Here is a 26,542-nt window from a genome sequence, read left to right as displayed (position 1 = left end):
TACCCAGAGTGCCTGGACTGCCATCCTTCTTGCTCTCCATCTCTCCACGTTCTACCCCTTCCTTCCTGAATCTCCCATTCCTCCAGCTCACCCCAATCTTTGAACTCCGATTTCACCCCCATTTACTCCACACGATGTAACATCTGTTTGCTCTGTTTCCAAGGATACCAGTAAAGGCTTGCAAACAGGGAATTATTTGAGCCTCCTCGTACTTAGCACAGTGCTGGTCACCTAACAAGTAGTCGCTGACTACTTACTGATGACTAATTTCATCCCAATATAATATGGTTAACCTGGGGTATCTCTTTCATTACTTTCTTGATACCAGCTGGGGGGCAGTGTCACACAGATATTGGCTTGACCACATGCCACCTGGGCACTGGGAGGAAGGAGTCACTTCAGCTGTGTTTGGATGGTGGCCCCCACCTTTTGCAGAGAAGTTGGTCTGAATGTCTGCAGTGACCTGTTTGCTCCACCATCTTGGTGACAGCTGTCTAAACACAAGACTTCTTTCTCTTGGGAGAGAAAGTCACAATTCCAGGGAAAGTGGCCATATGGGCAATTTAGAAATGAAATGTAGCTTTCCATTCCTGACAGCACCATGTAAAGTTCCAATGTTACCTTCAGTCCTCACTGAAAACATCAAAGAATTTTCTGTGAAGGTTGGACACAGACGGTTGTTCAAAACCAAGTAGATTTTGTAACTATGTTTGGTGATAGATGTTAACTAAACTTATAGAGATAATCATTTTGCAATATATACATAGATCAAATCATTATGTTGTGTACCTAAAACTAATCAATGTCAATGATACACAATAACAAACAAAGAAACCAAAACCCCAGTGGGATCTGGGGTAAGGTGGGCTCAACCAGACCCCATGAAAATGATTTAGTTTCTCAAGAACTGAAAGAAATTTAGGACACGATCTCAGTCACAACATGACCCCACACATGGAGGAGGAAGGCATTTTTGGAAGGCTTCAGGGCGGTTACATTTGTCAGCCAACACCATTCTTAATCGATCCGTTCAACATTTTTCCAGACTCCTAATGGATACAGTGTAATAGCAACATTGCAAGACCACTCACCACATTTGCCGGAACTAACAGAAGCCAGGACAGCACCTGTTCATCGGGTACACACAAGTCCTAACAACTCTTACTCTGGCCTAGATGCCATATTTTGTGTGCCTTCCACACCACACCCTACGACCCCCCTCAGAAAGAGGCAATTCACCTGCAAGGCAGACAGTTCCCATAACTCCTAACTCTAATCAGGAGGAAACTGGTTTGGCCATTGGAGGGAGGCCAGTCACTCAAAGTTGGCAGAAGAATTATATTTCAGAAATAGGGCAGATGAACAAATATGACAGGGGTGGGCTCTCTTCAAATGCAGTTTGGCTTGGCTGCTCTCACTGGAGCGTCATTTTACACCTTTCCATCTTCACCTTGCTCCATCCTGGGTTTCTCCGAAACACAGCAGAAAGATGCTGACTGCAGGTAGGTCCCCGGATGTCCCTCCTCCCCGTGTCCCTGAGGTCTAAGGCAGTTTGCTGTCTGTCTCGCTGGCCCCTGTCGGCACCCCACCCCGCCTGCCCCAGGATGGAAGAGCTTATGGGCCTCTTAGAGTCCAGGGTCATGTGTTCGTGGCCCCTCGGGTCTCTTTGGCTTCAAAAGTTTCAAGAAGATGATTAAACTTCCCATGTGGGATCTTTCTGGTGAGAGTCAGGGAGCCTGTTAGCATTCCTTGTGGTTTTCTTACATTTCCTGCCCAAACCACTGTAGCATGTGTGAGTCTGTGGACTAAAGTGGTGGCCTGTGGTTGCCTAAATGACTAGTGGTTGGGCCCAGAGATGATCATAAACTTGCTTTGATGAGACACAGGGACCTGGGAGATCGTGTGAACTTGGCTCTGGAGTCCACCCACTCCTTTGTGTATTTTCCAAGGATCTGGACACACACTCACAGGCACACACGAACTTCAGAAAGTGAAAATCTTTTCCCTCCCTATGTGGTCTGCACATAGTCATTCCCAGCCAGCCAGCGAGGTAAGTGACCAGTCTGTACTCAGAGCGAGAGTCAGGAACCTGCCCTCTCCAACCCGCGCTGGGAGGAATTAGGGCACCATGCAAGTGCGGAAGGCCTCACTCACTCTGAAAGCGAGCTATGGCATCAGCCTCTCCATAGCACGCACAGGAAAAGAGCGACGAACATCTGAGTCAATGTTCAGAAGTGTATTATTGACCACTATTATTATCTTTTTGGTACTGCACGTGTAATATCTAAGAGCAGATTTGGGACCTGCCCGAGCACAGGGACTGGTCCTTTTCTCTCTGGCTCTTTTCTCCCCAAACCTCACCCACAGCCCCAGGGCTCAGCACTGGGAGAAGTCAGACTGCAAGCAGCCTGAGCGGGCTTCTGCTGCATTTCCTAGGATGGGGCTCCATCCACAAACCTCATTTTCACTTTCTGCCTCTGGGCTGGACCCAAGTTTGTAATGAAGCCACATCAAATGCACGTACTGGTGGGCAACAGCTTGGGACCTGACTGGGGCAGACAGAGTCCCACCACCTGCTCCACTCGGTCAACTGTCCAGTCCCCCTGGCCTGGCTCCCAGGATGACCTGGCGGCTTGCGGACATCCTGCCTGAGTCGGCCTGGTTAGCCTCAAGCAGGCAGCCGGACTCTCAGACGCCCCGAGTCCTGGCAGCGTGGGCATGTGCAGAGACACAGGGAGGAGGCTGGGACACCCAGACCAGGAGGGACCAGGCTAGAAGGGGTGGAGTGAGGTATTTATACGTATGGGCAGTGACTCTCAAGATGCAAGCGACCAGCATCAGCCTCATCAAGCCAGGCACAGGAAGAGTAATACATCCTTAAGCACGCATTCAGAAGTTCGTATAAGCCATGGTGTGTTTTCTCCTTTATCCTCATGTCTAGCAACCTGCATCTGATTAGGATGTGTCGGTGGGACGGGGACTGGTCCTTTCCTCTCTCAGTCTCTTTTTCCACATTCATCCTTACCCCGTGCTTAGCAAACTGGCCACTTGGCCAGCTTTAAAGAGACACACAAACAGACAAGCAAGTGCCCTCATGGTCTCCAGACTGCCAGGGTCTCCACCCTGACCAACAGAGAGATTCCTGAGCCTTGTACCCTTTACTGAGCCCCAGGTGGCCTGTTCATTTGGTACAAATGAAGAAGCTTCTCCATCCACAGCTGAAGCCCTCATTGATCCAGAGCTCTTCTAGGACTAGAAAGCTTCTTCTCTTCCCCAGCACAACAAAAGGTCAACTACTTTTAAGCCATGACAAGCTTGGGGCAAAATTAAACCAAAACAAAGCTCCAAACAACTCATGTAACACACTTTAGAATTTTTAAACAACAGATGGCAGTGGCAAGGCAGTGGCATACATGCTGACCCTTGGTTTGGTTCCTGGGAAGACTTTTGGGTCAAGACCCTTGGATGGTCCTATCCCCTAACCCCACATGCAGGAAGCAAGCCCCTGCGCCCCCGGGACACAATGCCCCCAGACCCACACACAGAGACCACATTTACACATACACCAAACCCTTGGGGTTCAAGCACAGTGGAGGCCAGGCAGTCTCCCCTGCCCTCATTCTACAATGCCCGCCTTTCCCTCTGACGTCCCACTCATCCCCAGGGTAAGAAGCATGGGTTCCTCTCTATTGGCATGCATTTTGGCTCGTTTTGTCTTCCCAGGAGCTGCAGACTGACAAATAAGAAGAGCCGAGCCACGCCATGCAAGGTGAGGAATGGGAGAATGAGTCTTCTTTCCGAGGAGAAGAGACAAGCAGGAAGCTGAGAATGAGAACGGCATGCCCCGTGCTCGCAGGGGATGGCCAGGCCAGATCCCCTCTCACCTGTACTGGTCATAAAGGTGATGACAGTACTGCTGATGCCCTCGTTGTCCCGGGAATAAACTCGCAACGTGTATGTCATCCCGGGATAGAGGTCTGTCAATTGTATGGGCTGGGCCTGAGCCTTAACAGGGATGGTTTTTTTCGTATGGTTGCCTGGGGAACAGAAACCTCAATCAGCCTAAGGCCAGGCACGAGGTGCTGGAGAGGCAGTGCTTAGGCTCCTGGGCACCTGTCGAAGGTAGAAGCACGGCGGGGGAGGGGGGGCCCAGGCTGTTGTGCAGACCAGGAGGTCAGCAGACAGCTCCAGCAGCCCTCCCATGCAATGCTGAATCTCCTGCACAATGGCCCTGCAGCCGAGGACACTGTTCCCTCTCCTGAAGTTTTCTGTCCTCACCACAGCCTTAAGCACGGAGCACATCATGACCTGCTTCCCTAAGCTCTCAGGGTGTCAGCCAGTGCTCCGTTACCCTGGAGAGCGTCAGAGAGCCACTCAGCATGCCTCAGGGTGGCCAGAGGTGAGACGGGCCTCTGCTTCTCAGCTCTCACTGCTGGTTTCCTCTCTCACGTCTCACCGGGCGGTGAGTTCACACGTCAGGAGAAGCGAGTGCCTGGGTGTCTAGGGGGAGGGTGAATGGTGGTCACACAGACCAAACTAGGAATTCTGGATTCTGTGGATGTGACTCTCTCTCCAACCACAGGGAACTAAGAGTTGGTTTTGTTCTCCTGCTAAGAACTCTGGGTGGATCTTCCGGCACAAGTCAAAAAGGCCAGCATGGTGGGTCTGAGTCCTCAGGAACAGGGGCCTTCACTCAGAGAAGGCAGATATCCCGACCGCCCTCTACAGTCTCACAAATCTGGACGCTTGCCCCCAAGATCCAGTAGAGAATGGACAGCTCAGCTCAAGCCATCAGTTGAGACAAGTGACCCTGGACGGTGTCTCTGACCTATGGGTGGCTGGTGTCCCTCTGTGAGCAAAGCACAGTTGAACCCCAAGTCTGGACTGGCCCAGCCTGTCTAGGGGAGACAGCTGAGAATATGGACCCTGAGTTAAGGAGATCCATGCAGAGGTGAGATCTGGCTCACTTGGGGGCCATCAGAACCCCCATCCTGGGCAGGAAATGGACAAAAGGCCCCTTCCCCAGGCTGCCTCCCCAGCAAGGCACCCCTGGACCTTCACTAATGGCCGCAAAAACCCCTTTCCTCTTCTCAAGGCTGCTCTTCAAACCTCGCTGCCGCCTGAGCACAGGTCAACTTCTTTAAGCCACAATGAAGAGGCCGGAAGGCCTCCCTGAGCCTGGGGGAGCGTCTACACTACCCGGCAGCTGCCGCCGCCACCCGCACAGCAATGCTTACTGTCGATGTACTCAACCACAAAGTCAGTTCCGGGCCCGAAATTGTGCTTCCAGGTGATGTTGGCCCATTTACTGTTGGGGAGCACTGTGACGTTCCAGATGGACTGCTCGTCGGGGGCTGGTGGGGGGTTAGAAGAGGAGTTAGTGGTGAGGAGGGAGGCAGCACTGGAGACACACACACGCACACACACACACGGGCAGCTAGGAAAGGGTAGAGTAGGAAGTGCCTGTGCACAGGGCCCGATAGAGCTCCAAGCTGCAGCCTTGGTGGCCAGGTACAAGCCATCCAGGTACAAGCAGGTACAGTCATGAGGACCCGTATGTGAGGGAGAGCCAGAAACTATGTGTCCACATAGGTAGGGGTAGGAATGAAAGAGTGGGTTTGATCCAGGCCATTGGAGGCTCTAATTTGGGTTTATTCCCTTTTTAGGTCCCTTGTCATAGATTTGAATGGTGCAGTGAAAGGGGCCAGTGAAAAGCACCATTAGCCAGGTGTGCCAGCCTTCTTCCCCTCAACTATAGACATTCTACAGAAAGGAGAGAGGGCATCTTGTAAAGCCACTCGAGAGTCATGATGAGATTTGCAGAAAGGACAGGACCAAACCGGGGAAAACCTTAATGGGCCCCTGAAGCTGGAGGTGGAGAACTGCAACCTACACGGGTGACTCTGGTCTGAGGAGCCCATGGGGTCATTCTTGGTTAATGAGGTGCCGAATTATGTGAAAAATGGCCTCAGATTGTCTAAGGGGACCTGGGGCCTAAAACCCCAGGGCCCCAAGCAGAGACAGCACAAATCCTTCCTCTCCCTTTCATGGGCTAGATGGGACCAGAGACAATAACTCCTTCTTGACACCCAGCGTTCAGTGGTCCAGATACCACAAGAATCCTGTTCTGTTGGCTTCTCAGCACTATATCTTTGAGGCCTGATCTCCATGCAACACAGAAGACATTAATTATCTAGTTCCTATGAGCCGGGAGCTACTTTATCAAAGCCATAGCACTGTCTGAAACCATAGCCTGTGGACAGGAGAATGGCACTAATCTTCAAACGTAATCATTTTTCAAGTGTCCCAGCAGTCTGATTACCCCATGTCCCAGCAAAGATTTAATAGTGGGGTACTAGCACGGAGACTTGTATTTCAAAGACTTTACAAGTGTGGCTCCTGTATATTTTATTAGCATGCAAGGGGGCACTGTCACCAACTCACTTGTCAAAAATAAATGAATAGAGCACATTGGTGATGCATTTACTCATTATCTACTTGACATGTGAGTGAGTCTGCAGGGCTGGGGAAGTGATAAAAGATCTCCTGATCTTGACTTCAAAGAAGCTCCTTCTCAAAACTACAACCTTGTCAGTTGTCGGTTGCCCCAGGTGAATATGATGCGTTTTAGGTGAGGGGCCAAGAAAGAGATTCCATTGATGGTGCCAGGCATTCCCGGTGGGGAGGGCAGGAGACAGGCTTCTTCACTGACCTGCCAAAGGTTTCCATTGTACTGGCTGCTGTAAGTCAGCCCAAATCCCGGCTCCTTACAATCTCATGGCTCTTTCTAGTGGGAATGAATTATGATCAGTTATGATCTGGGGACTTGAGGTTTTTCCTCCTCAGCTCTGGGCCTGGGAAATAGCCAAAGAATTTGGGTTTAAACAGTCTGACCACCAGTACAGCCCTGGCCCAAATCTGACTATCTTATAGGTAATGGAGATTGGGGCACTGTTAGATAAGGTCAAGCAATGGGAAACCAAAATGATTTGGAGGTAGGACTTGGAGGAAGGCACCACCATCCAGAGAGACCAAGGGGATGATCTCTAAAGAACAGAAAAGCTCAAAGAGAGGCATCAAGAAGGAACGCTATCAATGACTATGAAAATAACAGAAGGAAGTGAGGGGAAGCATGGATAGTTCTGTCCGTTCCTGGGATGGGAGACTCAAGGCGTATACCTTGAAGTCTGAAAAAGACAAGTTAAGGACAAAGAAAAAGTCCCACTTCATCCCTCAGAGAAAGTAAACTCAGGAAACATTGTGTCCTAAGTTGTAAGACACGATAAAGATGAACATTCATTTTGAAAATCCCGGACAACAGAGCTGCTCTGCTGCGTGGAGGGAGCTGGGGATCCTGAGGGGAGCCCCGAGCTCTAAGGATAAGGGCAGAGTGTGGCCAGGCCGCCGCAGCATCTCAGGCACAGTTACAAGCTGGGATGTGAGAGTTCACAGGCTAGTCCTCTGTGCAGAAAGGCTGATCCTTCCAGAAGGAGCAAGACCCACTCCCTGTCCTCATTCTCGGCACATGTCTTCTGTGAACTTGGAGCATTAATGTGGGACAAGGGGGCCGATCTGAATGCAAAAGAAGCCTCACTCTGGCCCCAAAGAACACCCATCCCCAAACTGCCAGTGACAACTTCTCATAGCCTAGCAGGTTTCTCCTCAGCCAACTTTTTCCTACAGAGCACGCTGTTTAAATTCTCGATTTTGCAGCTTTAAAGCCAATCAGTGTTTTCAAGGTCTGATACAATGTCAGCTGTGTATCACGTGTCTCCCCTTATGGCTCACGGACTCCCTGTAATTGGATTAAAGAAAATACTCACAAGTGCTTAAGCCTCCGTCCTCATTCAGGTGCTGAGAGAAGAGGAGTGGGAGGGGGGACAGTGAGGTCTTGGAAGGTGAAGGGACTTCCCCAGGAAACAGGGGGCCTGCAGGTCTACAGCTGCTGGACGAGGGTTCTGGGTGCTTCCCGCCAGCCCTGCCGGCTGCATCATGCTGACTGTGCCACTGGCCTGGGGGCTCCACAAGCTAGAGGGCCTCCCCTCCGTGGTAATAAGAGTGTTTGATGTCAGTTCTTAGAAGTATTGCTGGATTCCCAAGGGGTCCCCTCAGGCTGGAAGAACAGAGCTTCCTGGCCTGGCTGTGTGATGCGGGAACAGCCCATTCTCTGGGCTCAGCAGGCCAGCCCTGGGACCGATTCTTACCAGGGGCCCCTAGAAAGGCTGTGATTTTCCCTCCATCTGTATATCTGGGGGGAGAGTAACAGAGCCCTCTCCCGCATTACAGGACTCCCTGGCAATACCATTTCCTGGAAGCTCTGACTTTAGAAAAGCCTATAAATGTGCCTTTCGGGGAGAGGCACAAGGGAGGTGCAGGGTTCCGGGAATAGAGCTGCCTGGCGTGCTTGGCCACTCCCCACGCCTCAGCCCTCTGCTGCAAGGCTGGGGCATCACGGCCGAGGCAGGACGCCTTCTGAGGCCGCTTGGCCAGTGTCAGGCCCCTTTCCTTCCCCCCTCGCCCCTCTCTGGAGTGTTCAGCCCTAAGCCGATCTCTCAGCATGCAGTTGGAGGCAGCCCTACCACCCAGGACTTAGGGGTCCTGCCTGAGGGGTGTAGCCCTCCATTAAAGAACAAGGATCTGAGGTTAGGACAGGGGGTCTCAGCGGTGGAGACACCCAAAGAGTAGGCGTGGGGTGCTCTGTGCCTCTAGGCTACCAGACTGAGAATCCAGTCTGCGGTGTTTTCAAAGGAGAAACAGAGGGAGGCGCTGATCAGCACCACCCCAGACCCCTCCTATCTAAGGAAGCCTGCGGGTGGAGGGTGGGAGCACGGACGATGGGCAGTACCGGATTCTTGAATCTTAGTCCTGGTGGTGGTGGGAGGACTCTCCGTAGTGGTGGTGGTGGCGGCAGTGGTTGTAGTAGTTGTGGCGACGGTGGTGGCGGCGATGGTGGTAGGTGCGACAGTTGGGATGGTGGGGACTGTTGTGGCTTCGGTGGTGGCAGCAGTGACACTGACATCAGTACTGCTCACCGTGCCCGTCGCACCCACCGTGGTCAGGGGCGACGTGGGAGGAGCTGAGGGGGAAATGTAAAACAGCCGAGTCTGGTTGGTTTGGCTGTCCCCAGCCTGGACACACGGCCCCACGTGCAAGGCAGGCAGCCCGCAGAAGAGATGGAGCTTAGTGACCAGAAGCCTCCCCAGGCAGGATGGACTGGGTCAGTTGGGTCGCAGTGAAAGAGAACAGGACCATGGGAAGGGAAGAGAATGAAGCCGATGTGTTTCATTTTCTTCTCATGGTCGGTGTCGCCCAAAGCACCCAGCATGCACCCGGCCAAGGGCAGTGATGAAGATGGGACACGGACCACATCGCTCAGATCCCGGGGATGACATGGAGTCCCAGGCTAAGCGCCACCCAGCACAGGCTAAGCAGTACCGCTTGGGTCCAGGCCTGGAGCCCTGGCCTTGCAGGTAGGCAGGCAGCAGGGACACGTCCGGCAGGAGCACCAGGAAGCCTGCTGTTCCCAACCACTCACTCCAAAATGACCCTCCTTCCGCCTGCTTGACTTCTAACACCACCCGAACCCAGCGACAGAGAGGGGACCATCTCCCGCTGTGGGCACACCTTCCACAGTGGTTCATCTCTCCTGCCTCCACTGCCACCCCCTCCCCAGGCTCGCAGCTCTTGTTCGTTCCTCGATCTCTCCTCCGCTTCTCTCTGCCCAGTGATGGTCCTTCCTGCAATTACCCCAATACACCCTGACTGGTAGTAACTGCCTTTCTCTCTAGAACACTGGGGTCTGGGCACCCAAGTCCTTTCTCTCTGCTAGGAACGTGGGGAAAGGGCACTGATAGACTCGCAGTGTGGCCTGTGCTTGGTAGCACCCTCTCCCCAGCCCACAGTAGATGCAGAAATCCCAGGATGTGAGTGAAGCACATGCTGGGCGGCTTTTTTGCGTAAAATCTTTAGAGCAGTTCCAATCTGCACTCACTCTTACCTTCTCATTTCCCATCCAAAGCTACCCTCTGACATCGGTCAGCTCTAAGGGGCTAAGTCTATCGTGACAATGTTTCCATAGACCCTCTTTCCTTCTATAGGAGGGTCGTGGATGTTATCAAAGGGCTGGCCTACTCCTCTTTAGTTCCGGTATTCCTAAAGCTGAGGGTATGAGAAGAATGATGGGGAAATCAGAGAGAGACAGAGCTACCTCTCCTCCTTGCCCTCTATCTCCTATGATCTGACCACAGTCTACTTTCTAGTGTCTCTGCTAATGCGGTAGAAGGCAGAAATGTCAAGACATAAGTAGGTAACTCTAACTTCCAAGGAAGAATGATATCCTACCTTATCTCAAATCTCCAGAAGTTCAGGAAAATACTATCCCCACTCCCCAGAAGGGGGCCAGGGCCGGGAGGGAACCAGAGAGAAAATTGCCAGAAAGCTTTTCTCAAGAAAGAATTAAGAGATCCTAAGCCTTCTCAACAAGAGTCTGACCAACAAAAGCCCTTTCATTCCCCTGGGCTCCCAATATAACAAGTCCCCCATAGAAAAGGGGGGACTGTTCCTGGGGTCCCCGTCACTTTCCTATTTGTAAGATCGGAGGCATTATCGGGCCTGAGGGTACCGACCACAGAAGTCACACTGGGCTGCTGACTATGCCCCATACATTCCAGAGATTCCTGGACAAGGTCAAGGCGGACAGTGCTATAGTCCCCAAACCCCAGTCAACTCACAGACATCAGGAAGCTGGGGGTGGGGGGGATGCGCGGTGGGAAAAACTCTCCCTCCCACAGTCAGTATTCAAGGGTGTATTTCAGTCCAAGGTGGCCCCAGGCCTGGAATGCAAGCTCAGTGCTATAAGAGCTCAGCCTGAGGGAATTCGCCTTTCCCACCCACCAAGACACACACACACACACACACACACACACACACACACACACACACACGCGCCTGAGAGACCCACAAGGCAAAGGCGAGCTCCCTCCCAGGCCTGGTGCCTGGCAGCTCCCATGGCCATGGACACATATGGGCTCTCCCCGCTGTTCTGCGTTGCCGGAAGGAACCCTGAGAAGCTATTCTGTCCATCTGGACAGAACGGCTCTGCTTTGGCTTCTTACCGATAGTGTATTTTCTAATAATTTCTGGCAAATGCAATGTTCACAAGGCTCCCCTTTGCTGTGACTATTTAAAAGGCATCATCAGAAAAACGGAGACTCCTTTCTTAGTTAAATCATCCCACTCTGTGCAGTGCAGAGACGTGGGCTTCCCTTCCTGCGCGCACAGTGGTGCTGCATGTCCCGGCCCCCGGAAGCTATACACACTCTCGCGTGGGCCCTGGTCCTTATACGAGCCGATACACGTGCTCACGCTCACACAGGGCCTGCAGCCGGGCCCACACACTCCCCTGGGCGCTCCAGCGAGCAGCCCTGGAAACTGAGATGCCGAGAGAGGCTGGGCTAGAGCGAGTTTCTTGCTGGGCCCTGCTGGGCAGAGACAAGAATGAGAAACGACTGAGGATGTGTCCTCACTCTCCTCCCCTCCCTTTTCCCAGCCCCTCGGCCAACGGTGACAGGGGGAAGGGTTTTTCTGATGACAGCTACCTAGATGCTTTTCCTTCCGCTCAGCAGCAACAATCAGGTATTAGCGAGAGGGGACCAGGAGGGAGTGGGAGGGAAGGAGTCGCTTCCTAGGGGTCCTCCCACAGGGTGCCCGGCGCTGGAGGCACAGTGGAGGAGGCACCTTGGCTGGCTGAGGTCACAGCTGGTAAATCAGGATCCTCTCTGGCCCACTCATTAGCTGTGTCTATTGCCCCAGGGCTGCACAGGGCCAGAGAGACTGGGAGGGCAGAGGCAAGAAGGCAAGGCTCTGAGGGCAGGGACAGAAGAGTCAGCTGAGTGAGCTGTTGGAGGCCCGTGTAAGTGGGATGGGAGGGCAGGTTTTCCACGGGAAACTTTCCAGCACTCGGGTCTAAGGGGATTCAGATGACTTCTACCCCTGGGGCAGGGTCGGGGTAGCAGATAAAAGGGGAACAAGGCCCAGAAGTGGGGCTTATAGAGAGTGGCTCACAGGCTGGACAGACATGTTGCTGGGCTAGGATGTCATCTCCAGCCACAGCACGAACTATGGGCTGGAGACCCACCCCGGTCACGGCCCAGTGGAGACCACCAGCCTGGCAACTGAGAGTGATGGGGAATCCAGGGTGGGCCTGGAGGTGGAAGCACAGGACCCCTACCTGAAGGCAGTGTCAACCTAAGAGCTTGCCAAATGCACACTGGAAGACACCTCAGCCATGCCCAAGGGTTTTCCACCAGAGTTTTGGGGAACACCACACAGGAGATGGAGAAAAGTAAGAGACAACATGTCTCTTACTCATCTTTTATTGCCCAGAACCCGCCATGGAGCTGTCCACCAAACACTGGCAGATCTGAGCTGACTCAAAGACAAGGGCAGCAGTTTCTAGACATTCCAAGGTGGAAGGTTCAGTCCAAAAATGTCCACATGGCACACGGACTACCCTGGCCAAACCACAGATGGCCAGGACAGATGGGCAGCAACCCTGAGAGACTGCAGACGTGGGTGCATGAGAGGGATTATCCTTACCGGGTGAGACAGGAATAGGTCTGTTTTGGGGGGAAAATGCCCACGTTTGGAGATGAGGTCCCCATCAATAAGGTAAAACCTGGACACCTTCACTTGGCACCTGCAGACTGTGCACGAGGTTCTTATGCATTTGAGGCTGGGAACAGCTGATGCTATCAGCACAGCTCATTTACCAGACGTGCATCGCGCCCCGACCACCGTGTCACGTGGAAGCCGGAGCCTAGGAAACCCATCTGACTGATGGACAGAGGCCCTGGCTCCCTCTGCACACCGGGGTGAGCTTGGATCTTTCCTACATGAGAAGTAGGAAGTGGGGTGTTTGGAACTACACCCATCGCCCTCACACCTGCCACACACGAGAGGGGCAGCACAGACTGGCACAGATGCCCGCTGAGCAAAGCAGACGCCCCGCTACCGGACCCACCTGCCTTGGGTCCTGGGAGCCAGAATGGGGGAGGTGGACTGCAAGCGGCTTGACCAAAGAGCTTCCAGGTGATTCGTGGGGCGCCCTCCCTGCATCTCCCCTTCCATCTCCACCAAGCCTGCTTCGGCCGCCCTGAGCACCTGCTGTAATAGTCCCGGGGAAACCCTTATGCACACTTGAATCAGGAAGTCAGGGCCACCCCCAGACCGCAAGGATGGCTTTCTCCTGGTCTCCAGGCCCAGGACGCCTCTCTGCCTCACATCCCAGCAGAGGTGGGAGGCACTGGCCCCTGCCCGCCTGGATTATTTGCGGGGAGGGGGATGGAGAGGACTGGGGGAGGGAAGGATGGTGGCAGCGCAACACCCACAGATCTGACTGGCAGAACAAATGCAAACAAAGGAAGCAAGGTGTGCAACAGAAACAGAATCAACTAAAAAGGGGGGGGGGGGGAGTAAACGAGTGAAGGTAGAGGGGAACCAAACTGGGTAAAGTGGTGTCCTCTTCATAAGCCAACCCTCCGGTTCCTCACCTGGCATCGACTCTCCCTGCTGCCTAGAGCCTGAGGAGGCTCTGGCGAACCCTTGCCCCACAGCCTTTGCTCTGTCTCGAAGGGGACCAGGGGAAGGAAACCTGGGGCCCCTGCCTAGTTCTTCCAGCTTGAGGACTGGCCTTCTATGGTGATGTTCCTCAAACCCACAATGTGAGGACTTGAGAAGGGGACCTTGGCTAGCGGGTCATCTCCTGCTCCGGACCTGCCTGCCCAACTCCTCACTGGGCATCCACCTCCCAGACTCCAAGAGCGGAGACTGTTCTTAACACCCAAGACTCTGAGAAGCTGGGTTTCTGAGGGGTGAGGGGACAATCAGCCCACGGCATCCACTGAGACTCCAGGTCCTGGGGCACCTGGCCCCATCCCGGGACATGCAGACGCGTTCTCACTAACCAGAAGCCATGGTGGATGGCAGAGCTGGTGCCGGGCCCCATGCAGCATGCGAGGCCAGCATGCACGGCGTGCGCACCCACAGGCCACCCTTTCAGGGGACGGCAGCCTGACCAGGAGACGGGAGCCAGAAGCACGCTCCTTCTAGGGCACAGCTGGCCACCCAAAGCGTGGACTCTCTCTCTGTTCTCTGAGATGTCAAGCCTGGGCAAGGGCCCAGGTGGCTCAGCTGCAGCTCCAGAGAGCAGATCTGGAGCCTCCACGTGTGGGTCCCCTTCTAAGCTAGCCTCCTTCTCTAGCGAAAGGAGGAGAATGTGTTTGATCTCCTCTGGTCCCATCCTCCACACACATCCTCCTGGAGAGTCTGGCTTCCCAACCACTGAAAGGGTGAGTCTGGAGCGTGCTTTCACCCCAAGCCTCTCCCTGCTTCTCTGCCCTGGCTGGGCTGCGCTCCACCTGCGTTGCCCCATGCCATGCCCATTACCTCCGCTGCTGGTACGGTACCTGCGGTTGGAGTAGCTTCAGAACACGGCACCCAAGATAGCCAGAGAGGAGGAGGTAGAAAGAACGAGAAGGAAGAGAAAACAGTGCATAGGTGAAACCACAGGACAAGCAATCACAGGACAGAGAATATTCTGGCTCAGATCTGACCCAGACGGTGTGGCCAGGTGCTGGCCACGGCCCTGAGGATGCCACCTGGTGCTCAGGGATCAAGTTCAACTCTATTGGGGTCTGGCATGGTCCTACAGAAAATTTTCCTGCGTCTTGGAGACCTTTCTAATATACTCGCTCCTACCTCTACTCAAGGACATCTAAGAGGTGTCAGCAGAAACAGTCCACCTCAAGTGCTATGTTCCCAGGTCTTTCTCCAAGAGTGTGTCCTTCCCTAGCTGGGCTGGGATGAAGGAGTCTGGGTGACCGATGGAGTCCCTCAGTGACTCCAGGAATTGAGGGCATAAGGTGTAGGGGGTACAGGAGGACATTAACCCCAGGCAAAAGTATGGTTCCTTTATCCCCAGGGGCAGGCGTTAAATAGTGCTCGGGTGGGAGGAGAGGGGGAGCGCATTTGGCTGAACCCTCCGCACACCATCTCAGCCTTGGGGCATGTGATGGACCGGAGCCTGGAGCCCCTGTCCTGACGTTCTGCTGCCCCACTGTACCGTATGAAGTAAGAAACTCAGCTGTGGGCTGAGAGGCCTAAAAGGAATTCCTGAATTTGCCGCAAACCCCTAGGTTGAGAAGAAAGTCTCTCTTTGTTCTCTTGTCCCCTGGAGCTGCAGATCTTTCTCTGCATTGGTCACTGGGGCTGGGCAATGGAGCTTTGTTTATCCGATGTTCTGTATTGGGGGGAGATGGGGAGGGAGAAGAGGCTCTCTTTACGTATCTCCTTATAGAATTAAGTAATCAAGAAAGTGCATCATTCCCAGCCGGTAACAGGCATATATCAACCACCTACCCAAAGTCCCCCAGCCCTAAAACATTGCCCAGGTACCCAGGAGACTGGAAGGGTACACTAGGAGGGGACCTTACTGTGTGGCTCACTCCTGGTTTGCAAGAGCAGAGCGGGACACACAAAGCACTGTCAGCCTTCCTCCAGCTTCTGCCTGGTCCCTCTCCCCTTGGCTTCAGTGCTGGCCAGCTGGCCTGGGAAGTGGGGCCTGGGGAGGGCTGCAGGGCTGCTTATGAAGCTGCACTAGGAGCCTAGGGTAAGGCAGCAGAGGCAGCAGGGCCTGGAAGCACTGCTGCTATCCTGGGTTGCGGGCAGGGGTGCTCAGGCCACCGGACCTTGGCCTTCTGGGGAAAGCACTAGACATGATAACCTGTTGTCAGCTTCGAGGATTCCTAATCACGTCACCCTTTCTTTGAAGTCTTCCCTTGGAGAAGTCTTCCCCGCTCCCTGCACAGCCACTGTACTTCTGTCATCTAAACACAGCATTGCTCATGGTGAATTACAATGAGATATTCTCGTGGATGCCCCTCCTTCTAGACTGTGAGCTTAATAGCTTTTACATCCATTGTTTTTGGCACAGTGTCTGGCACATCATGTTGCGGGTGCTCAAGAAATGGCTGCTGAATAGACCATCGTACCTCCCGAGAGGCAGCGCCCCCTCCCCCTTTCATAGGGGACCTGCCAGTACCGAGGCTTCTAGAGTCTCGCCTGCCTGAGAGGCTCCTAGAAGCCAGCCCATGTGAGGGTGGGCCTGGAGCTCCCTCTAGTGGCATTCCCAGGTAGGTGCAGCACTGGGCAGGGTGTGATGCCGCCAGATGATACCGGAACCCAGGAGAGGAACTCAAGTGCTCTCTTTGAAGCTGATTTGGCAAATGGCTGTTTGCCAACTCCCTTTCCTCTCCTCAGCCTGACAACTCACTCAATTCAGGCTGCAGGGAGGGACCACATCTCCTGCTCTACTCATGATCCCACAAGTACCTTCCATCGCTCCTGTTCCCTTCTCATCTTGGAACCACGCACCCTTGGGAGAAGGGGCATCCCCAGAGCCCTCATGGGGCAGTCTCCACAGTACTGCTGCCTCCTTCACTAGGCGAACACCTTCACTGCTCTTTGGAGTTTGTGAGCACATTTACTTCCAACACGCTTTCTCTCATCCCCTCAACTCAGCTACGATTCACACTCTCTTCCCTATTCCCCGGCCAGAAGGAAAGATGACAGATGTTAAATAGCTGAGCGAGTAGAGGCCAAGTAGGGATCCAGGTCTGATCGCAACAGTAAGAAGGTGTATTTTCCAGATACATCACCAGCACCTACCTCTCAGCACGTAGGGTGGCTCTCTCCTCTGGAGGGCTCGAGGGCTTGCAGCCGCTCCATCCCAGGAGGCCGGGTGGCCAGAGGCCAAGTCAGTGTTTCTCTAGGCATCTGAATTCCCCGGGACCATTTGCCCCAGGGCCACCGCAATGCACCTACCTTCATTTGGGGGCGCTGGCGACTCCTCTGTGACTGCTTCCCCAGAGCCCACCTGCGTCCTGGCACTGAGGGAAAAGCGGTAGCGCGATACGGGGTCTGCTCTTTGCATCGTGAACTTGGTCTGATTGGGAGAGAAGTTTTCCACTATCTGCTTTCCTACTTTGGTTCCATTAACTGGGGAGAGACAGGTAAGTGGAATTGAACTTTAGCAATGTTGACCACGATGGTTATGTAATCTGCAGCTGGAAGGAGGAAGCCTTCCCAACTCTGCTGGGAAGGGAACCCATGACACCTGCCCGTGACCTTAAGGACTCGGGGATGGGAGACGGTTCAAAGGCCAAGTGCTGGGCAAGAACTCCTTTCCGGCTCTTTGATGATGCACCAGGTTTAACACTTTTTCATTGATCTCATTATTGGTAGCTGAGTGCAAAGTTATGTGGCTGATTCTGAAAGATTCCATTTTTAATCCTCAAGCCTTTTCAACAAGGACACAACTTGAGTTCCTTTTTTCCTTTCAAACAGAACTAGGGCAAAAACCACGAGAGCTTTTCTTTGTTAACGCTTCCTTTGTAGAAGACCTATTCACTATACATCAAAGGGGGAAGGTCAGGTCCAGAGATGGATTCAGAACCACATAGAAGCACACAGCTGGCTATTAAAATCCTTAACAGCAAATACCTCTCCTTTGAGCTTCACATCGAGGCAGAACATCACCCACTTTAGAAGACTTAAAGTTTTTCAAATGAGTGGCACTCCTGTCCCTGCCTGGTGACGCTAAACTCTAGGTGAGGTCGTCCCAACCCAGGCTCCTGACTGAGCCCCTCCAAATTCCACGGCAGCTCTGTGTGCAGCTTCCTCAACACCAATGGCATCGTGTTAAGGTGTCCCCAAGCGTCAGTGTCGTGTGGATGCCTGTGCCTGTACTATCTGCCCCATTGGAAGGAAGCTCTGTCAGGTAAGGAACCTTCTCTCCTAGACTTGTAGATGTTAGAGACTCTAAGATTCCTGAGGGCAGGGGTCAAATCCCTCATCAGACAGGAAGTCCCCTTTGTTTCACAGGGCCGACTGGAAGCTCCCTACAGGAGGAGCTATGTCAGGAGAGCAGGGATGAGATCTCACTTGCCTCCGCTAACCCTATGGGAAACTTTTTCCCTGGCCCCTCCATCCCTCCACAATGCCCTCTGCACCCATAGGCTTTCTACCTTAATTCCTTAGGAAAAGTGATGAGAATGGGGTTTCTGAATCTCAGATTATCCAAGAGAAAGAAGGGCAGAACGTACAGGCCACGTATTTGAGAGTATATCCAATCAGGATCCCATTGGGGTGTTCTGGATGATCCCATTCCAGGTTGATTGTCTCCAGGTTGGGCTGCCGGACTCGGAAACGCCTGGGGGCACTGGGTACTTGGGGAAGGAGGAGAGAGTGGGGGAGATGGGGGGGGGGGGGGTGGCGGGCAGGATGAGGAAAACACAAAAAACAAAGCACAAGTATGAAGGCATTGACATCTGGGCAACCCCCGTGCTGGATCGCTGCTAAGCCAGGACCCAGAGAACTATGAGGTGGCCAGCTCCCACCGCCCCGTCCACGACGGCGCTTCCCCACATCTAGGACAAGCGTGGCTCAGACTCGGTTTACATGGGGAAGAAGTCAGTCAAGTTCTCCTTTAGCAACTACCCTGGATTCAGCACATGTTAGGCTCTGATCCTGCAAAGAAACCTCCAAGTTGGAAGCAATTTTAGCCGTTTGGTAACGGAGGCTGCAGTTCCCAATCCTCAGACAAGGATTCTCACCACTGGGTCCAAGCATCAGGCCCTGGCCTCAGGGCTGAGAATGCCGGGTTCAACGGTGAGGAGAAAGAAACCCATGATGGAACACGTGGACGGTGCCAAGAGCATGAGTGATGGGGAGAGCCTGGTGATGAAAACCAGAGGAGGAGAGGAGACAGGAGTAAAGAAAACAAGAAGGAAGAACAGAGGAGAGGACGAAGGAGGAAGAGAAGAATAGGGAAAATAATAGTTAAGAAGGGAGGAAGGAGAAACAGAAGAAGGCAAAGCAAATGCCAAGTTGGTACAAGAGGATTGGGAGGAACAGGAGATGAGCCGGGGCCTCGGCACGGGTCCGCCTCCCAGGACCAGGGCGCCCCCTGCAGGACAGCCTCTTGACTACAGTGGTGTGACAACAAGCGAAGGTCCTTGGGGCTGGTAACCCAACCAGATGCCTCTTGGGGTCAAGGTGCCTGAGCTCCCTCAGGAGGCGGTGGGCAGGCAGCCTGGCTCCCACAGTGCCCTCAGGAGTCTGTGCGCACAGCTCATCCGGAATCACGTCAGCAGCCTGCACAGTCTCGTCTTGACATACCACCTCCTGTCAGGGTGGCCGCCGCCGTGACGGTGCCCCACCGGCACGGCTGGAGCTGCTCAGATCACAGGTCATCCCTCCTTGAGGTCACGCCGAGATCAGTTGGTGCCATCCAGGCCGAGCCACGCTGGAGCCGCTCGGGGCCGCGCCGCCCTCGTCCTGCCCCACCCGGGGACCTGCTGCCGGACCTACCTCCTTCCGGGGTGGTGAACTCCTTGGCTTCACTGCGAGGCCCGTCACCTCGCCCATTGACCACCACCATCTCCAGCTTGTAATTACTGTAGGGGAAGAGGCGGGACACCACGCCACGGAGGCGGTCGCCGGGGAAGCCGGCTTGCTGCCTCTTCTGAGACACCCACAGGCTCTTCAGCAAGCTGCTCTCCCTCCAGTAGTAGGCCTTCAGGACAGAGGCAGGCCGGTGAGGGCATGGCCAGGCAGAGCCGGGTTAGTTGTTAGTGGTGGTGCTCGTGGTGACCGGTCTTCCCTTTGCTGGCCACAGGCTCCAAATCCCCAGTGACCTCAGCAGCCGCACGGAGGGCTGGGGGGTGTCCTGACAGTCCCCATTCGTTAGCCACTAGTGAGTGGGAACTGATATCAAAGAAAATAGAGTTTTCGGCTTCAATCATTTTCTGAGCCATGCCGCCTCTCTGGGGAACAGGTAAGTTAGCCAAACTTACAGCGGAGCTGCTCCATCTTGAGACTTATTTCCAAGCTGGGAACAGGTTGCTCAGGGAGTCGGGGCCAGAACCACAAATTTGAGCCAAGGTTGCAGGCATGGAAAGCTCTTTTCTGTGCTCAGAGACCACATCACCTTGAGTTAGATTTAGTATGGTTTAGATTGGCAGCGGACAGGAGTTGACAAGTAGCAGGTTACCCCCGGAAGTCTGAATATAAAGGTTGATTTAATCCTTTAAAGTTGAATGGTTCCTTTCAATACTGTTGAAAGACCTTTCGGATAGTGACATGTCCAAGCTGATGGGAGACCAGGCTGTGGGGTGGCAAGAGCTTGGATGGGATGGGACAGCTTACGGAAGGGGGTAGTGTCACAGGTACAGTCAGAGAGTCTGTGACGTGGGGTCTGATGAGCAGTGGAGGAGAAGCCCCAGGTCAGGCTGTCAGACCAGCACCCGAGGGGCCTCCACGCGCAAGGTAAGGAGGAAGTTCAGACTTAAGAGGGGGACCCAAAGGGAGTGTTAGCCAAAAAAACCTCCAGGCAAGTAGGTTAAGGGCGTAAGCTGGGGAAGAGCTCATTTAAGTGTACATAGCACCTTGCTTTCCTTCCCCTATTCACCAAATCCATTTCCTGAGAAGAGACGGACTCCCTCCGTGTGCCCCTAATGGTCCAGCAGCCAACTCCCCATGACCTCTAAGCCACAGAACTTGTGTTACTCCAGGGTTACAGCCTCCTCTTTTAAACAGAGCTACTCATCAGGGAGAGCCTTTCAAACCCTGGGTTTTCTCTCCCTTCCCTCTCAAAGAGAGAGACGTCGGGGACAGAAGAGGCGGCCAGGGGAAGCCAAGGGCCTTGATAATCGGAGTTGGCTGTGACAACAGGGAAGGGTGTGTACCCTTTTAGTGGCTCTTCCGGTTAGTTGGGGCTTCATGAAACCAGACTGGGTGAGGCAAGCCGCCCAGCAGGGGCCATGAGGAGAGGGGAGGGGTGTAGCTCAGCGGTGCCTTGACACTGCTCCTGAAGATACATGTATGTCCACACACATACATTGCAAGCATAATGTGCTAAGTGTGGTCAACCCAAACCCAGCGCCCTTCACGTGATTTTCTGCTGAGCAGAATCTCTCAGCATACCTGGTACAGGATACATCTGGGTATATATATCAATATATTTTTTCTGGGTATATTTTTTAACAGCTAACCCTAGACATCATCTTCTTGAACCAACTCTGGATCTAACAACTATCCCAAGGACCCCTTCCAAATATCTTACAGCCCGCATCTGCTACCCCCTTGCCCTGGTTAGAGAGTTGGGTGGTTAGACGGAGCCCAGAGCTGGCTTCCTCACTCGGTACTCTCTGAGCTGGCCCTGGACCGTGTCGGAGTAGACGCGGTTCCACTGAAGGCTGATGGCTGTGCTGTTCAGGACTCGGATTTTAACATCAGTGGGTGCAGCCCTGGGATCTGCAATGTGTTGGGACAGAGAGCTGGTTATGCAGGCGGGGCTGGCCCCCCGATTCCAGAGCCCCCTCTGACTTGTTCCCCGCTGGCCTGCACCTCCAGCCCACTCTGGACACTGGGTACTCCCTGAGGGCAGGGGCACGCCTCCTCTATCAGCCTGGACATGGAAGAGTTGGGGGAGGCTCAGGACAAAAGGGCAGCAGTCCAGGCAAAGGAATCTGCCTCCACACTTAGAGGGCAATTATGTGCAACCCTCGCATGCCGGGTAGTGTCTGTTTGCCCCTCTGTCCCTCTGCCCACCCTTCCCCGCCCTGCTCTGGGTCCCGGGAGGCTGTCCTCTCTGGACTGTGTCAGCGGGGCTCCCTTGTTCTCAGGCTTCTAGATGGGTCTACCCAATAAGAGGTGCCAACAGGAGCTCCCGGGGCAGGATAGAGAGGATGGTATATGTTTCCCTGGCTGTCTCTTTGCGGGGCAGCAGGAAGACAGCAGCACACTCTTCTACCCAAGGGCAGCCGTCGCTGGCCATGGTGACTTCTCCATTCCCTGGCCCTCAAGACCAGAGTGGTTTAATGGCATCCCGCTGTTGCTGGCCCTCTAGGTGGTTTGTTGTACCTTGCTGTTTCCCCTCTAACCCTGTCCGCACATTAGAAATAGTCCCCTTTGAGTGGCATCTGTTTCCTGCCAGGGCCCTGCAGGAAACATTATCTACAGACTGAAGACGCCCTAACCTAGTTCAGGAAAAGATCCTGATCCTGTGACTACCTGCAAAGGGAGGGCCACTCCCTCCCCCATAACGGGCTCTCACCCCCGTTTTCTCGACTCTGCTGCAAAAGCAGTTCTGCCCCATCCCCTCTAAAGCATCGGCTACGGGGGTACACAGATGCGATGGAAACGGAGGGTGGTCCCTAAAGTCCACGGCTAGATGCTGCCTTTTCCATACTTACCCTCCAGCAGTCCCCACCGTCTTTTGTTTGGAAGTGTCTGCCCCCGTGGAGATGAGAGTGGGATGGACAGAGGGCCTGCTGATCCCCTCTACCCATCTCCCGAGTGGGCCCAATCCATAATCACCTCCAGGGAAGCGCCCAAACCTCACCTGCTCCCATCCCACCGTCATGAAGCCCACTGGCCCTGCTCCTGGCCCCAGCATGGGCCCTTGTGACTCCGCTCCTCCCCAAGACCCTCCTCTTCCCTTCCTTCTGGTCACACCATCCACCTACGTGATTTCTTTTTGGGTCAGACCCAAACGCATCAGGACATGAACTGCCCTGCCCAGGAGGAGCATCATCGAGCCTCCCCCTTGCTCAGCAGCCTACAGGACTGATGTGCTGGGGACAGAGAGGCCACCACCATCCGGAGAGCCAGGCGCATACTTCCACATACATGCCCAGAATCTTGTTGATTTACTCAGTGACAGCCTCCAAAGAACTTCTCTTCTTATGCTCAATTCCAAGGGTTAAGAGCAGCACCGGGAATGCTGCAGTGGCTGGTCTGGAGCGTTCCAGTCTAGGGCTCTGTGGACTTCGCTTTCTCAAGGATTCCCCCGGGGATCCCAGGGAGGAGTCTGGCCTGTGGCCCTGCTTCCTGTGGAGGCGTCTAATTATGGCTCATTTGGACGGGTGGTCCTTGGTGCTAGCAAGGCCTGGCAGTAAGGTAGATCAGAAGGCTTGGGTTCTACTTTCAGGCCTGACATTTGCTATTGTGCAATACTGGCAGGGGTTTCCCTCGCAGGGCCTCACTTTCCACGTTCATGAAGTGAGAGTACTGGACTAGGTGACCACGTTCAATCATTCTAACGAGTGTTCGGCTGATACCATCTCTGCTCCCAGCAATACTCGGGGCCTGTCTGCTCTCGGTCACCTTAGGGGATTTCTCTTTCCTGGGAACTGGCTGTCCTCCCAGGATGCTCTTGCAAGACCCACGGTACCCATCCTGAGGTTCCTGATCTGTGAGAGTGGCCTGTGCAGCCCAGCCACGAGGGTCCCGGGGCAGGATGGGAGAGGGTACTCACAATCTTCTCCAGAGTAACCGATGACCGTGTCGGGCTCGGGGCCCTTCCCAAAGTCATTTTCAGCCTGGACTCGGATCTCGTAGGGCACGTAGACAGGGGTCTGCCCCACCACGTAGCGGGAGCCCCACACCGTGACGTTGTTCCAGGTCTCCCGAGTCTCTCTCCGTCGCCACTTGACGATGTAGCGCAGGTTGGGTCCAAAGGCGGAGGTGGCGTTCATCGGCTGGGCAGGGAGAGGAACGGCAGGAGTGGAGAGCGTGCAGGCGGAGAGCCCAGGACACCCGTCCCCAACCTGCCGCGCAGCAGCCAGCCCCATCACAGCACGCGGAAGAGCACGCCCCCCGCTCTGAGTGCCCCCGAGCCCGGAGCCCTGTGAGGCCCGCAGCGTGCAGATTCTCCACCCACGCCCCAGTCCCTCTGCCGCCACAGCCAGCCCCACCAGCGGGCGCGCAGGAGGCGAAAGCTTTATTGTCGACAGAACTCTTTCTTGTGATGGAGCAACAGGAAAACAAAACATGGACGGTGATATAATAGACTCCAGAGTCGGGAAAGGGCAAGTTTTGGTTCAGCCACAGTATGCCTGCTGCCAATGAACTCAAAAATCCAGATTCCAGTCCTACTTAATCCTTGTGTTTCTGCCCTGTCCTTCCAAAAGGCCAGAGCTGGGAGTGGGCATAGCTCTGCTTTTGTTCCCTAAGGGCCTGGTCCAGGAAGCGTACCACTGGGAGCCTGGAATACAGAGCTGTAGACCTAGAACCGACCCTTGCAAGGTCCTGAAGATGAGCCCTGGTGTCTTAGGTCTGGCCTCAGCCCAGTTGCCAAGGCTGCTGAGAGACCAGGCCCTCAGAAGAAGGGGGTGGTTGTGATTCCAAACCCTGTATCTCCCCGTTTCCATTATTCATGGCAATGGCACAAAAGTGTTAATAATTTGCATCTCTTAGACTTGGAAGTGGTTTGGAAAAAAGTCATTTTGAGGCCACATATCCCAGTTTCGGTTTGGAAAATGTGGTCAGTGAGCCAAGATGAAGATGAGCTTCCTGGAGGACATCTTTTGAGTCACCTTGTCCATCCTGAACTTATAGATGGCCGGCACTGAAGGACCACTCAGAGGCTGGTCTCTCCTCACTCCCAGAAATCTCCAATGAGGGGACCCCAGAACACGCCAAAGCGAGGTACTAATGTTTAAGCTAAATCTTTCCTAGAGACTAACCTAAATCTCTCCTTCCTCTAAAGAAGTTCATTTATCCTCCAGGACTCTTTTTCTGCTTTTGCCAAACTGACAGTCTCTGTTCCTTGGTCACCTCTGCTCCTGTCTCCTACCTTAAATCTTGCTCTTAGATATTCTCCTGTTCCGTTTCTGGATGCTCAACCCAGAGGAGAGTGGCCCCCATCCCAGCCAGGTAGTCTGAGCCACCCTGCAGCCTTGGGGTCTCAGCGGAGTCAAGGGCGAGGGCTCCCAGGGTGAGGCAAGCACGCCCATCACGGGTGGGCTGCAAGGGGCTCTTACCGTCCATGTGATCTCCATGTTGTTCTTTCTGGTCCCCTCTCCCTTCACATCAGAGGGGTTGGACTCAGGGGCTGGAACCCAAATGGATGCAAAGTTCAAGTCCAGTTTGAGCGTTATCAAGGCACAGTAAGCAAACTCTCTCCCCCAACCCGACTGGTCCCTTCTACCCTCTGTCTTTTCTCAGCATCTCTCAATACACTCTGTCCCATAAGCAACTGAGCTTGCTCTGCTGCTTTGTCATCTGTATGATGTGCCTCCCTAGCTAAGATTTAAACCCCTTGAAACAGGGATAATTTCTTTTGAATTTTAATCCCTTACAAGACAGCGTTTATTATAAGGCTTTCCACACGTGAGATGATCCATACAGCCACCTCAGTGTGGATTATCCCCATGGTGGATTCCCACTAAGTATGTTGAATTCCAGACTGGTTTCTTCTGGCATTCAACATCTGGGGGGAGCATCACCACCCTCAGTGAGCCAGTGTGATTTCAGAAATCGAAACATTTCATTACCCAAGTGTGTTAAACCTGATGTAATACCAGACCATATATTTCTACTGCAAATCTTTGCCGTAGCTCTTCCCTTCAGAGCAGATCAGCAAGAACTACTTACAATATTAGTCATGTTAAAAATGACAGTTAAGATTCATTGTGTGCTTGCTATACACACATCATGGGAAGGACCCGAACTGCATTTTCAAATGTAATCCTCACAGTAGCCCCACGATGGAGAGGGTGTTATTATTCTCTGTTTCACAGATGAAGAAGCCGAGCCTCGGACAGGTTGAGGAACTTGCCCCGATTCCAGTGGCTGGGGACGAGGGGAGCTCGGTTTGAACTCGGGGTACCCGGCTTCAGCACCTCCCGCTAGCCCTCAAGCACTCACGTGCTCCACTGGTTCGGTAGCGCTCGGACGGGAGGCTGGGGTGGCTGCTGCCCACCTCGTTGACGGCAATGACCCGGAACTGGTAGTTGACGTACGGGGACAGCCGGAGGACGGCTGAGTTGACGCTGCCTGGGAACTTGGAGTGGTCATGCCAGACCCCCGGCTGGAACTGGTCCTCTTCAAACTGGACGACGTAGTCTGAGGGGGCAAGGAAGACAGGGCTGATGTGGAGCTGACTTAGTGAGTTCTTTCTCAAGAGCGCTCCCTCCTTGTTTCCACTAGTCTTTATTATCTCCCTTGGGTAGACAAAGGTACAGGAATCCTTCCCAAAACAAAGGAAGGGAAACCAAGGCCTCCATGCGTTCTGTCAACAGCCCAGGGCACATGGCAGGTGAGGCAGAAGTAGGACCAGAAACCAGGACCAGGCCTCTGGCTTCCGGGCTGTCGTCCTTCTTTTTTTTTTTTTTTTTTTTTTAATTTATTATTTTTTGGGGGGTACACCAAGTGCAACCATCTGTTTTTATACACATATTCCTGTATTCCCTCCCTCCTTCGACTCCCTTCCAGGAGTCCCCCCCACCCTCCCCGTCCCAGTCCTCTAAGGCATCTTCCATCCTCGAGTTGAACTCCCTTTGTTATATAACAACTTCCCACGTCCTTCTTTATTTTATTTTATTTTATTTTTTTTTTAGTTGTGGCGCACGGGCTTAGTTGCTCTGTGGCATGTAGGATCTTCCTGGAGCAGGGCTCGAACCCATGTCCTCTGCATTGG

At 53.8% G+C, this 26,542-nt stretch overlaps 1 protein-coding gene across 6 annotated transcripts in view; it reads right to left on the bottom strand.

Annotated features, from left to right (window-relative positions):
- The window catches only part of NFASC (neurofascin), a 68,641-nt gene that overhangs the window by 9,440 nt on the left and 32,659 nt on the right, over positions 1 to 26,542 (bottom strand). For 2 of the 6 annotated variants that reach the window (XM_057726850.1, XM_057726852.1), the window contains 8 exons: positions 25,771 to 25,968; positions 24,885 to 24,955; positions 23,378 to 23,600; positions 21,257 to 21,372; positions 19,429 to 19,633; positions 18,162 to 18,284; positions 16,882 to 17,055; positions 14,466 to 14,480 (listed from right to left, as the gene is read on the bottom strand). In XM_057726850.1, the coding sequence (XP_057582833.1) occupies positions 14,466 to 14,480; positions 16,882 to 17,055; positions 18,162 to 18,284; positions 19,429 to 19,633; positions 21,257 to 21,372; positions 23,378 to 23,600; positions 24,885 to 24,955; positions 25,771 to 25,968 (1,125 nt within the window). Of the gene's footprint in view, positions 1 to 3,884; positions 4,038 to 5,237; positions 5,355 to 8,845; positions 9,077 to 14,465; positions 14,481 to 16,881; positions 17,056 to 18,161; positions 18,285 to 19,428; positions 19,634 to 21,256; positions 21,373 to 23,377; positions 23,601 to 24,884; positions 24,956 to 25,770; positions 25,969 to 26,542 lie in introns of all 6 variants that reach the window. The other 4 variants (XM_057726847.1, XM_057726848.1, XM_057726851.1 and 1 more) reach the window with 4 other exon arrangements.

Source organism: Hippopotamus amphibius, chromosome 3 (assembly GCF_030028045.1).
Source record: "Hippopotamus amphibius kiboko isolate mHipAmp2 chromosome 3, mHipAmp2.hap2, whole genome shotgun sequence".
Classification (NCBI taxonomy): domain Eukaryota; kingdom Metazoa; phylum Chordata; class Mammalia; order Artiodactyla; family Hippopotamidae; genus Hippopotamus; species Hippopotamus amphibius.
This window is presented reverse-complemented; position numbering and strand designations above follow the sequence as displayed.